General features: G+C 32.3%; 1 protein-coding gene across 1 annotated transcript in view; it reads left to right on the top strand.

Annotated features, from left to right (window-relative positions):
- Positions 1-13,963, top strand: part of LOC132724931 (fibrillin-2-like) — a gene marked incomplete at its 3' end in the record, with an annotated part of 85,709 nt that overhangs the window by 32,656 nt on the left and 39,090 nt on the right. The window contains 16 exon segments of the mRNA XM_060709918.1: positions 2-124; positions 579-746; positions 1,300-1,368; positions 2,259-2,384; positions 5,081-5,203; positions 5,602-5,775; positions 6,270-6,308; positions 6,737-6,871; positions 7,738-7,866; positions 8,325-8,450; positions 8,733-8,855; positions 9,464-9,589; positions 10,234-10,359; positions 10,744-10,869; positions 12,734-12,892; positions 13,674-13,742. Of these exon segments, the coding sequence (XP_060565901.1) occupies positions 2-124; positions 579-746; positions 1,300-1,368; positions 2,259-2,384; positions 5,081-5,203; positions 5,602-5,775; positions 6,270-6,308; positions 6,737-6,871; positions 7,738-7,866; positions 8,325-8,450; positions 8,733-8,855; positions 9,464-9,589; positions 10,234-10,359; positions 10,744-10,869; positions 12,734-12,892; positions 13,674-13,742 (1,941 nt within the window).

The raw sequence follows: 13,963 nt of genomic DNA, 5'->3' as shown, positions 1-13,963 counted from the left end.
GATATAAATGAGTGTGATAACCCAGAGAACTGCTTGTATGGTTACTGTATTAACAGTATAGGAAGTTATACTTGCGAGTGCCCACCAAACTTTGTACTCAATCCATCAGGGACTGGATGTATTGGTATGTACTTTATATAGTATGATTTATTTTATTGTAAACTAAACTCAAATAATGTTATGTTTGTTTCATACAGTTCAAATTTATTTCAAAGTAAACTCAATAACTTGTCTTTTTTGTTTTATGCCCGAAAATGTTTTGGGCATATTATGTTATTAACATTCTTAAAATGGTTGTAAAGTATGTCTTGATAATTTTATACTTAACTTTGAAGTTGTGGCAAAAAACACAACCAATTTAGTCCTAAAATAGACAGATAAAGTTAGCTGCCATTAAGTTTTCGATTAAGATAATGTTATACATTGGTATGAAACCAATTTTATTAAAATCAGATCATCGTATTTTTCTCCCTTACTCTTTGCTACCTAGTGAGGGGAAGTGAAGCAACGGTTAGGATGTGATTTTAATGAGATTGTTATTAAATCATACAAATACATATATATTAACATACTTTTAGATGACAGACGTGGATTCTGTTACCTTGACGTAAGACAGCAGCGAAGATCAGGCCGTTGTAGCAAGGTTATAGCCAATGATGTAACTAGGGCAACCTGCTGCTGCTCTATAGGTAGAGGCTGGGGTGAATCTAATGGATTTTGTGATCTTTGTCCAAGAAATGGCACAGGTATGTATGTGTTTGATGTTTTTAGTTTGAACTGGTTTTAAAATGTACAAAAGCTGTGAGGTATTGTATTAAAACATTGTTATAAAATGATGATTGTAAAGCTATGACAAAGTCTGTGGGTAGAAAATATGAAATGTGTCATTAAGATAATTGATCCTTTTTTGAAAGATTTTAAATCCCACAATTCTTTCACTCTTTCACAAAAGACAAAGTAGCCAGTGAGATTTAAGGAATTTTTGTGATTTCACCCAGCTATTTCCTTGTTTCTGAATAAATTATTTATTCCATCTATGGCATCTTAAATTGTGTCTGGGTTTCTCCAGTAAAGATCATGGTTTTACCAGTAGAGTTCAAGCACTGCTGAATTACTGTAGCTGCATTGGTTAAATAAATCATTCTGAGAAACATCTTTTTGCCAGTTAATGCTTAAAATATTCCACCTAGAGAAATATAAGGCCGTCCTCCATCATTAAAGCTTTAAAGTCATTCTTTAACATCATGACATTTAATGGGATGAAATGGTGTTTCATTTTTCATTTATTTCTTGTTTCAGATGAATATAAGAAGCTGTGTATTGCAGAAAATGGTTTTGAACCTAATCCAGACACTCTTCTACCTGAAGGTATGTGTATATAACAGTGGTGTAGAAAACATCAGCTAGCTGTGTTAAACATCTCTTGTAACCTTTCTTTTTTGAAGGCACACATTATGCCTCAGAAACGAATAAATTTTTACTTTATTAGAGAGGGCCAACTTGAATTTTAAAATGTTTAAATGATGGTTTTAGAGTATGTCAGATGCTTGTTACCTCAAGATAGTTTCACTAAATGTGAAATTATTTGTCAAAAAAGTAGCAAAATGTAAACAAATTAGTATATAGACTTCCATACAAAATACTAAATCCAAATAATTACTATGACTGTACTATAAGCACTAAAAAGCAACAGAAGAAAAAGATTGTTCAGGTAATTGGCCAATGAGCCACTTTTGAGAAACTATTAAAAGTACATAAAAAGTAAAATTCTTTAGAGAAATAAAAATAGACATTTCTGGGGCATATTGGGACTTTAAGTCAGTGATGGGTAGTGACTTCAAACTATTTGCCTTTCACCACTGTTGGTTTAAGTCACACCAGGGCCTAAAGATTCTTTTGTGGTTAGAGGCTCTCCAGCTAGCTTATAGAAGGTCGGTGATTCTACACAGATACCTGGTTGTGCCTGAAAAAATGCATAACGGGTATCTGAGATCTCCCTCCACCAGTAAAGCTGGAATGGTGCCATATGACCTTAATAGTCTTGATGTGATTTAAAACAACCAAAACAAACACAAATGTTGCTTTTATTTTGAAACAGATTGAAAGCCATCTTTGGTTAAATCTAATATTATTGATAAAATGTGAAATATCACCAACTGGTTTTCAACATTTAACAATTAGACAAGTGTTTTGCTTTCAAATGATTTACTGTTACATAAAAGTTAAATCTTCAACTTAGTTATTTTTTTTGTCTTCAGATATTGACGAGTGTAATGATTTTATTGGTGTGTGTAAGAATGGGGAATGTATTAACACATTTGGAAGTTACACATGTGTGTGTCCTGATGGGTACAGACTGGATGACAATACACTTGACTGTGTTGGTGAGTTGATAAGTATCATAAGACTCTGGAATGAGTGGATGATATTTTAGAAAAACACATTATTTTTCGGTTTTAATTACTGTCGTTTTGCTTACCCAGTATTGCAATGCCCTCAGAAAATTAGTTATTTTTGGGGCAGTTCATAGATTCAGCAGTGGCCCTATGCCAAATGCTACACTGGTTCCTTAACTTGCCCCATTTGAAACATGGATTCATGTTACACCTCAATTTGTAAGACTTGTGGAGTGGGAGATCAAACTTGAGACCCCTTTATTTACAAGGCAAGCACATTACCACTGGATTAGGGGTTATTAGAATCTCTTGATTTGCACACATTTATAAAATACATTTATGGAAATACTGGTAGATGATAAAAATACTAAACTGTTAGGGCTATGTTCTCTATGAAGTTATATCTTTAGAAAAAAAACCTAAGAAATTTTAATATTTCTTGCAAAATACATGAATTAGTTTTTGAACATTCAACTTTAAATTGTCACCGCTGAAATATTTTCTATAGAATATTTTATAAATCATATTTATAAAACATTGATATTTCTTTTTGAATATTTTCTTTCAACTATTATATTTAAAAGGAAAATGTTATTTAAGAGATATTGTATAGAAAATTGAGTTTTTGAAATATTTTCTTTAAATAGATATCTTTGAAATATTATTATACCCCCAAAAACGAAGTTTTGGGGGGTATATAGGAGTCACCCGGTGGTCGGTCGGTCGGTTGGTCGGGCGGTCTGTCAGTCGGTCGGTCCAGACGTCCGTTGCATTTTCCTTGTCCGGAGCATAACTTGAAAACTAATGTTTGGAATTCAATATAACTACATACAATGGTCAAGCACATTGAGAGGAAGTGCAGTGCACAAGAACCATAACTCTATCTTGACTAATTACAGAGTTATTGCCCTTTGTTACTTTTCCTTGTCCGGGGCATAACTTGAAAACTACTTGTTGGAATTCAAAACAACTTCATACAATTGTGAAACACAATAAGGGGAAGTGCAGGGCACAAAAACCATAACTCTTTCTAAAGTAATTACAGAGTTATTGCCCTTTGTTACTTTTCCATTGATTTTTTTGTCCGGACCATACCTTCAAGACTAATGGTTGGAATTCAATATAACTACATACAATGGTCAAGCACATTGAGAGGAAGTGCAGTGCATAAGAACCATTACTCTATCTTGACTAATTACAGAGTTATTGCCCTTTGTTACTTTTCCTTGTCCGGGGCATAACTTGAAAACTACTTGTTGGAATTCAAAACAACTTCATAAAATTGTCAAACACAATGAAGGGAAGTGCAGGGCACAAAAACCATAACTCTTTCTAAAGTAATTACAGAGTTATTGCCCTTTGTTACTTTTCCATTGATTTTTTTGTCCGGACCATACCTTCAAGACTAATGGTTGGAATTCAATATAACTACATACAATGGTCAAGCACATTGAGAGGAAGTGCAGTGCATTAGAACCATAACTCTATCTTGACCAATTACAGAGTTATTGCCCTTTGTTACATTTCCTTGTATGGGGCATATCTTGAAAAATACTGGTTGGAAATCAAAACAACTTCATACAATTGTCAAACACAATAAGGGGAAATGCAGTGCACAAGAACCATAACTCTATCTAAAGTAATTACAGAGTTATTGCCCTTTATTACTTTTCCATTGCCTTTTTTGTCCGGACCATAACTTGAAGACTAATGGTCAGAATTTAATATAACTTCATACAATGGTCAAGCACATTGAGAGAAAGTGCAGTGCACAAGAACCATAACTCCATCTTGACTAATTACAGAGTTATTGCCCTTTGTTACTTTTCCTTGTCCAGAGCATAACTTGAAAACTACTGTTTGGAATTCAATACAACCTCATACATTTTTCAAGAATATTAAAAGAGAGTGCAATGCACAAGAGCCATAACTCCATTTTGACAAAATACAGAGTTACTGCCCTTTGATACTTTTCCTTGTCAGGAGCATAACTTAAAACATACTGGTTGGAATTCAAAACAACTTCATACAATGGTCAAGCACAATAAGAGGAAGTGCAGTGCACAAGAACTATAACTATCTTCAGTATTTATAGAGTCATTGCCCTTTGTTCCTTTTCTTTGTCTTTCTGGACTTATTACAGAGTAATTCAATTAAACTTCATCAATGGCCAACCACATTGAAACGAAATGCAACATATAAGAACCACAACTATCTTTAATTGCCCACAACCATAACACTATATTTCAATTCTTTTACAAGGTATTCTGTTACTAGTAACATTCTCATTTCCAAAGCAGTCTTAGGGGGGTATTAATCACATTTAGTGTTAGTTCTAGTATTTGAAATGCAATGACATCTTTTAATGTTATGATCCTTGAAATATTATCTTCGAAATTTTATCCTTTGTAATGAAATATCATTCTTGAAATGTTGTCTTTGAAATATTACCCATTGAAAAGTTGTCTTTGAAATAGTATTTTTGAAATAGGTTCTTTGAAATATCACCTTTGAAATGTTATCTTTGATGTCTTATTTTTAAAATACACATATCATAATTGATATACAATGTATTATCTTTGAAATACATGAAATATTATCCACCAAAATGTCATCTTTGAAACGTTTTCCGTTGAAAAGTTATCTTGAAATAATATCTTTGAACTTTTATCTTTGTACTACAGATATAGATGAATGTGTAGATTTCCCAGATTATTGTGGACTTGGTACATGTGTAAACAGTCCTGGTAATTTCTCCTGTCTCTGTCCGGATGGATATATGCCAATGCCTGGAGAAGGCTGCATGGGTAATTACTTATTTTCTCTCTAAAGTATATCTAAATCTCTTACTAAGCTCTTATAAATCTCGAGATTACGTTAATTTTGTATGTATGTTATGTTAAGACATGATTTGTTTAAAGCTGTTGCTGATAAATGGTATCTGCCAGATTAATTTTAACTAATATTATTTAGCTTTTATCAAGATGTAGTTAAACAGCCTGCAGGTATATCTGTAATTGATAATATATTACATGTATTATAGTGCATAATTTTCAAAAAATTAAAGGACCAAATTATTTTATGTCATCATATTTTAAGAATATGAAGAAGAAAATGTTTACCAAATCTCTTTAATTGGTCAGGTATTAACCTATTTTGTACAAAAAAGAAGGTTAATTTTAAATCTTCTAATTCATGTTTTAAGATATGAGGAAAGACATTTGCTATGCAGCTGTATTTAATGGTACAAGACGTGGTGATCCACCAAGATGTGAGTACCAGTTGTCGACACAGGTCACTAAAAGACAATGCTGCTGTAAAGATAACATAGGTCAGGGATGGGGAACACCCTGTGAACTTTGTCCGGTGAAAAATTCTCGTAAGTAAAGACATGTTGAATAAATTTCTTTCCTATTTTGGATATGATAAAAAGATTACAAACCAACATAATTTAACAAAACAGGATTTTGCTTTAATAAGCTTTATCAGTTGTCATCATAATTTTATAATAACAAAGGAAAATTCCTTTTTTGGTAAATTTATAATCCTTTAGAAATTTTCAATAAAAGACAATTGTACATATTGTTACAGATAAATGTTTATTTCCGAAGATTGTTCATTAAAAATAAGCACACACTATCACTGTGTGTTGTATATAATTTATTAAAACAGAATAAAAAAACTGGCTTTGGTTTTGTCATTACCATTTAAATGCTTATTTTTTTTTATTTAGTTTATTACATTTCCAATTAATAAATGATGATACATCAAATAAACATATTTATCACTTTAATTTTTTTTTAAACCAGTACCAATGCATTTTGACCTAATATGAGAAATTATACTTTTAATATTTACATGTTTTTATTTCAGGTGAATACTTAGATCTATGTAAACCATTGCCAATAAGAGGTAAATTATTTGTTTATAGACTCATAATAACTAATTTACTGATGAAGTGTGGGGCATCTGTGGCCGAGTGGTAAAGGTCATGGACTTCAAACCACTTGCTCCTTTCTGCTGTGGGTGTGAATCCCTATAGGGACTATGGATTCTTTCATGTGAGGAAGTTACCCAGCTAGCTTATGGAACATCAGTGGTTCTACTCAGGTGCCCATTCATGCCTGAAATAATGCACAGCAAGGCAATTAAGGTCTTTCTCCACCAATTAAGCTGAAAAGTTGCCATATGACCTTTTCTGACGTAATACCCAACCAAAAAGACAGTCAAAATAATATATGTATATATCTTTATTTATAGACATTGGATATTTGATATGAAATAATAAAACATATGAAATTTTGATATGAAGTAATAAAATATATAAATTTTTACCACAGAGGATACGAATGAATGTGCTATCTACCAGTTCCTGTGTGAGAATGGACGATGTATAGATACCAACACAGATGAGGGATATTTGTGTGAATGCGGACAGGGGTTTGTGTACAACAAAATCAGCAAGAGATGTGATGGTATATAATCATACTTCTATTTTATAATTCACTGCATTGTTTTAAGTATATTCAATCAAATTTTATGTCAGTCTTTCATTTGAGTTATAAATATCATTTTAATATTCAAATTTTATCAATGAGAAGTTACATTCATCTCTTGTTCCCTGTCTTAGGGAGAGAATCACATTTGTAATCCAGAGGTTACTGGTTCGATCCTCAGACAAGGTGGCCATTCATCTTGGACTTTGAGATTTATGGTCATTTGTATTTTACTTCTAATTGACTACCAAGATATGACTAAAAAAGTGTCAAAAACTGTGTTAAAATGGAACAAACTGTTTCTTCTCTTACTGTGTATTTACAGTATATTATTCCCTATGAAAAAATATTATCTACCATTCTACAGTTTGTATTTCTTTTGCTTTAATCTTTCTTAATACTCTTAACAATATGTTATTTTTAAGTATGATAAAGTATGTTGCAGATTCATTCAGAGCAAATAAATAAACATATCTATGTATCAAATGCATCATTTTAAAACATGAAATTCATCAGTGAGATAAATCCTGTATCATTCACTGTAAATGATTTATTTTCCGAGACTACAAATGTAGTGGTTAGGTATGGATAAGTTGCATTTTTAGTGGTTATGTCACATGTATAATGATTATGTCACATGTCTAAATATAGAACGTTAACAGTGATTTTGATGCATAAAAACACACACTTTCGGTTCTTCTATGTTCAATAGTTAAAAATGCGGGTCGTGTTAGGATTATTGGTTTTGTATGTTTGAATATCAAACATCTTCTAAAAAATCTAATTTCCTAGTTTCTAAATCAAACCAGAACAAAAGCATATAATGTAATAAATTCATGTTTTAGATGAAGATGAATGCAGGGGTAGAAGGAATCCATGTCAAGGAAATGCTGTCTGTACAAACACAGTGGGTAGTTACAGGTGTGACTGTATACCGGGCTATGAACTCTCGTCTGATGAAAGGAGATGCACTGGTAGGTATACGTTATTAAATTGCAATGAAGTACTGGCCCTGTGTTCACAAAGTTTTACGGATCAGGATCAAGATCAGGATCAAATTAAAAAACTCATATATTCTCTGTTGGTTATTCTCATAGATTAAATATGTACTGGTAATATAGAAGGTTCTACATATGGATTAGTTATTGAGACATGGCTAGTTTGTTCCTCAGGCATGATGAATTCTCTCCTTGACAAATGAGCTTGGACATCGCGTCTTTTTGTTTCACCACAAATACAGAAATGGGATTAGTAGTCTGTCACTTATGAAGAAATTGGTTATTGTTTTAAAATCTGTGTAACAGAAACAAAATGTGAACTGTTCAGATTTTTGTTGGGTTTTAAGTCGCTAACCAACTTTGTAAAGGTAATATAGTGATTTTCTAGCTTTAATATTTAGTGACATGTTATTTAAGTTGTTGTTATTTTCCAGACATTAATGAGTGCGAGGACGTTGCAGGTATATGTGCAAATGGAGAATGTATCAATCTGGACGGAAGTTTCAGTTGTCGATGCAAACAAGGCTTCCGTCTCACCTCGTCAAGAGATGCTTGCATAGGTAAACTGTTATATTGATAATTGTTTGTATATAAGATAAACATGTTTTACTTTTGATCACCAAACAGCCACGCAGCTGAATTAGGAGAGAGCATAGGATTTGTAATCTGGTCTGTACTGGTTTGATTTTTGAAGAAGGTGAATTTTCTCTGTAACAACTGATCTAGGACAAAACCATTCAGCTTGTTTAAGATAGGCCGGATGATCTTGGTAAGCTCTTGGTGCATGAGTAGAATTAATTGCTGCCAGCAGGCTAAGTATTAACATTTACATTGTATTTCAGATGTTGATGAATGTACATTACAACCAGGATTATGTAGAAATGGAACATGTGACAATAAAATTGGAGGTTATGAGTGCAACTGCAATCCAGGATTTAAATTGTCAGTCAATCAGGATTGTGAAGGTATGTTTGTGACATGTGTTTCAAATATGTTTGTTAAAAATTATGAACAAATTAGGGCAACTTTGATCTTCATGTATTGGAAAGGTGACAAAAAAAACTAACACTAACAACATTTTTGTCAGTTTCTCTTTGATTTACTCCCCAATCAGTTTTGCCTACTGATGATATTATTAAACACTAAAACACTGGCACTTAAAGGAGCACCACTGAGCTTCAAAAACCCAAAATATATTTTGATTTTTTTTTCATCTGGGGAAACGCATGCAAAAGATAAATAACGCACTATGAAATAAATTGAAGTCAATTTTTTTATAAGATTCTTAGCCGAGTTTGAGTAGAAAGACTTGAAATGCTTTTCATGTTAAGGTCAATTGCCTATTAATTATAAGAATGATTAGTCTGGAAAAATGGTGTAAGCAAACGATCCAACAAATTTCTAATGTTGCAGTAATTTGAAATTATTTTTTCCATATTTGTATGTCATGTCAGAAACACCCCAAGTGAAGCCTCTTTAAAAAGTTAAATGCAATACTTATATATACAAATGTATATTCATACTTCATAGTTATCATTTTAGAAAATTTTCATGACTATTTTTTTTGTTTCAGATATAGATGAATGTAGGAATTATATAGGGATATGTATGAATGCTAGATGTTTGAATACACAGGGTAGTTTCCTATGTGAATGTTTACCTGGATACACTCATGCTTCAGACAGGATGAATTGTAGAGGTAAGCTATGAACAACTGTATGGGTAGGTATAAATAAATGTGCTAAACTTTATAAAGTATTTAAAGTAACTCTAAGTGGACTGATGTTCTACTGATTAAGATGTCTGCCACTCAACACAGAGAAATAAGGTTCAAGCCCTTAGTAACTAAGGTACGGTCCATGTTACAACATATGACACCATTGCTAGTATGGTGGTGGTGTTGGTAGTTTTCACTCCAGATCACGACAGTAAGCCACATTGAACTCACTAGAGCACAATTCAACCACCGCCTTGTTCCTGGGCAGGCTGTCAAGCAGTTTACCAGTACTAGTTGCATTCACTTTCGCAAGGAACTGAAACTTCTGTACATGCCAGAGTAGAGGTACAGTGCGAATGACCGTAGAAAGGATTTCATTATCAATCACAACAAAAGTGACCTGCGCCGTCGGGGAATTGAACCCGGGTCGCCCGATTCCCAGTCCAACACTTTACCTATTGAGCTAACCGGACAGCTTTTCCCAATGCTAGTATGTTCCAGGAAGCAGACTTTAAAGTGATTAGTAAAAGTTATGTGAAGTTTCAATACTGAGCTTGAATTAATATACTAAAGTAGATTTTATTAAGTATTTGCAACATCTTGTAACATAAATATAAATATTATAGATATTGATGAGTGTTCCGAGATATCTGGTATATGTAGGAATGGATTTTGTTCTAACAACGACGGCTCGTACCAGTGTACATGTTTTGATGGGTACAGGTTGTCATCTAATGGGGAATCGTGCAGAGGTATGAATTAAATTTTATAAAAGATTATAAGAATATTTATTAAAAAGGTAAATCATGGAGTGTTGATATATTATGGTTTTCGAAAACAGCATTTTATGTGCTTCCTTAAGTCAAGAAAATATCAAATGCTTAATTGTACATTATCTTGCCTTTTAGTAATTTTTCAAGTGAAAATAATAAATCAAATTTGTAATAAAATAACCTTATTCATATGTCATCTTACACAAATTGTTCATTTCCTTTCAATTAATGATCTAATTTGATTAACCTTAAAGATGAGACAGAATATTTAAGATTATTTGTATTACACAATATTAAAAAGCAAGAATGTAAGCAGAACTGAAAACAATACAAAAGCTGTTGAGACATTTTTTCAATTTTCAGATATAAACGAATGCCGTACAATACCAAATATTTGTGCTAATGGAAGATGTATAAATGAAGAGGGTAGTTTCAGATGTCAGTGTCCCTCTGGCTATGTCTTGTCTGAAGATGGAAGAAGCTGTATTGGTGAGGTTGATTTAATATAATGTGCATGTTAACTATAGTTATACTAAGATTGTTCCAAAGATATGAACAAGAAAATCAAATTAAAAGGCAGATAACTTGGAAAAATTCACCATTGTCCCAAGTTTTTTTTTCTTGTTTTTTTTTTCATTTATTATAATCAAATGATTTTGTTACCATACTCTATAAAAGTTAAAAGTTCTGGAAATCTCTGGAAAGTCTTAATCTTATGTTGTAAGAACATGTTTCCTCGTCCTTTTGCTTTTGTTGTGTACTTAGTTTTTATGCCCCCACAGAGTGGGAGCATATAGCGTTGCACTTGTCCGTCCGAGTGTCCGTCAGTCCGTCCGTCCGTCTGTACGTCCGTCCGTACGTCCCGAAATCTTGTGAACGCAACTCCTCTTAAACCGGATGGCAGATTTTGCTTAAACTTACAGGGATGAACAACCTTAATGTGTAGATGGTAGTAAAGGAAGGAATTTTTGCTGTGACCAAATTTAACAGAATTATGGCCCTTTGTTGACTTTTTCACTATATACTATGTAGAAATTTTGTGAACGCAACTCCTCTTAAACCGGATGGCAGATTTTGCTTAAACTTCCAGGGATGAACAACCTTAATGTGTAGATGGTAGTAAAGGAAGGAATTTTTGCTGCGACCAAATTTAACAGAATTATGGCCCTTTGTTGATTTTTTCACTATATACTATGTAGAAATTTTGTGAACGCAACTCCTCTTAAACCGCATGGCAGATTTTGCTTAAACTTCCAGGGATGAACAACCTTAATGTGTAGATGGTAGTAAAGGAAGGAATTTTTGCTGCGACCAAATTTAACAGAATTATTGCCCTTTGTTGATTTTTTCACTATATACCATATAGAAATTTTGTGAACGCAACTCCTCTTAAACCGGATGGCAGATTTTGCTTAAACTTCCAGGGATGAACAACCTTAATGTGTAGATGGTAGTAAAGGAAGGAATTTTTTCTGCGAGCAAATTTAACAGAATTATGGCTCTTTGTTGATTTTTTCACTATATACTATGTAGAAATTTTGTGAACGCAACTCCTCTTAAACCGGATGGCAGATTTTGCTTAAACTTCCAGGGATGAACAACCTTAATGTGTAGATGGTAGTAAAGGAAGGCATTTTTGCTGCGACCAAATTTAACAGAATTATAGCCCTTTGTTGATTTTTAGTTTTCAACTTGTGGCACATGTAGTCCAGAAAAATATTTGACCTAGAGTCAAAAGATTGAAAGAACAGTGGTGTGTGGGGGCATCCGTGTCCTATGGACACATTTCTAGTTTCACCTAAATTGGTTTTACATGTGTTTGGTTTGTTCAATTTATCTAAATATATATAAGCATTCTCTGAGGTGAATATGTTTATTTCTTTGTTTTTTATTGAAGAAAACAAAATTCTGTTAAATTATCAATAAGTAATTTATTTTAATGATTTGAAGAAGTGTAGGACTGAGTTTCTTTAACATTATTCAGTCTGAGGCTAGAGTTTACTTTTAGCGTACAAAATAAGTGGTTGGATGGTTGAGAGGTTGAATCGTAGGACTTATAATTTAGGGATCACTAGTCATGTAGTTTCAAACTCCATCTATGGCAAGAAAATTGTTTCTCTGAGCAAGAAACTTTTACGCTCATTGCTCAATGCTGGTAACTTTTGGTTCTAGGAATGAATTAGTGTGAATGAGAGTAGGTCTTTAAGCATATGGCTTTCTATGCAATCAAACTAAAATAAATTCTTTATTAACTTATACAAATGGTGGATCTATATAGATCTATGAAAAAAGAAATAATTATAAATTTGTTGAAATGTAGCAATTTTGAGATATGCTGATATTTATTCTTCAGATTTACGTCAAGGAAATTGTTTCCGTGTATTTGAGAGAGGAGTGTGTCAGGACCCGATACCTGTCAACATGACCAAGTACCAGTGTTGCTGTACAACAGGTGCCGCATGGTCACATATTGGCTCAGAGTTCTGTGAGGTGTGCCCAATTAAAGGAGAAGGTAATAATCATACATTCAGTTATGATTCATCTATCTCTATCATTGCAGTCTGACCAGAATCTATACTATTTGCTGTTAAATTTAGCGTAATATTATATTAATTTAGAATCCCTTACTCTGCTAATATTGTGATCCAGTGATTCAAATTAAAATCTTGAGTTTACACAAATTAAGCATGATAAGGGTTAATTGAATAAATGGAAATTGATTATAATCTGTCACCTGAGTGCAATAACTGATTAACTCCTATTGAATTTAGAAGGATTTAATCTGTTACTGCACTAAGGTGACAGAAATATGTCAGAAATTTGGAAAAAATATTGTTTACCAGCTGTTGAGATATTGAGGAAGATTATTGTTTGCCTATCAATTACATGTATATTTGAGAAATTGAGAAACATTATACAAGTTTACCAGTCAAGAAATTGAAAAAAAAAAAACATTATTGTTTTCCTTTTTGATTACATTGTGTATAATTGTCAGAAATTTAGAAACATTATTGCTTACCTGTTGAAAAATTGACATACATTATTGTTTACCAGTTTTGAAATTGACAAACATTATATAATTGTTAACTCATTGCTTTACTATCATTAAGAATTATTATTGTTAACTTATTGATAAATTATTAAAAAAATATACTTAGTGTTATTGTTTACAAGTTTTGTTAATCTATGGACTATATGTCACAACCTATTGAGTATATATATTAGGAATTTAGAAACATTATTGTTTACTTGTTTAAAAACATTATTTATTATTATTGTTTACTTGTTTTCAGCTGGATTTGAAGACTTGTGTGAGGATATGGGAAGAGGAAAAGGTCCCAGTGGAGCTCTGAAGGTAGATTGTTTTTCCCAAAAATTTTTTGTTAAATTTTTCAGTAAAAATGATGCTTTTTGTTTTTTCAAAAAAAAGTATTATATCTTGTTTATTTTTTTTTTAAATTTAAAGATCTTTTTCCCAAGGGATAAAATTTTGCAAAACTTTGGTTTTTAATTATTTGCTTTTTGTAGTTTTTTAATTTTTTTAAAATTTGTCGGGAGTTGTGTAAATTTTTTTTTCTATTTA

The sequence above is a fragment of the Ruditapes philippinarum genome, unplaced genomic scaffold (assembly GCF_026571515.1).
Source record: "Ruditapes philippinarum isolate M1 unplaced genomic scaffold, ASM2657151v2 ctg3854_1_1_1_1, whole genome shotgun sequence".
NCBI classification, from domain to species: Eukaryota; Metazoa; Mollusca; class Bivalvia; order Venerida; family Veneridae; genus Ruditapes; species Ruditapes philippinarum.
The sequence above is the reverse complement of the archived record's forward strand: the minus strand, read 5'-3'. Positions and strand labels throughout refer to the sequence as shown.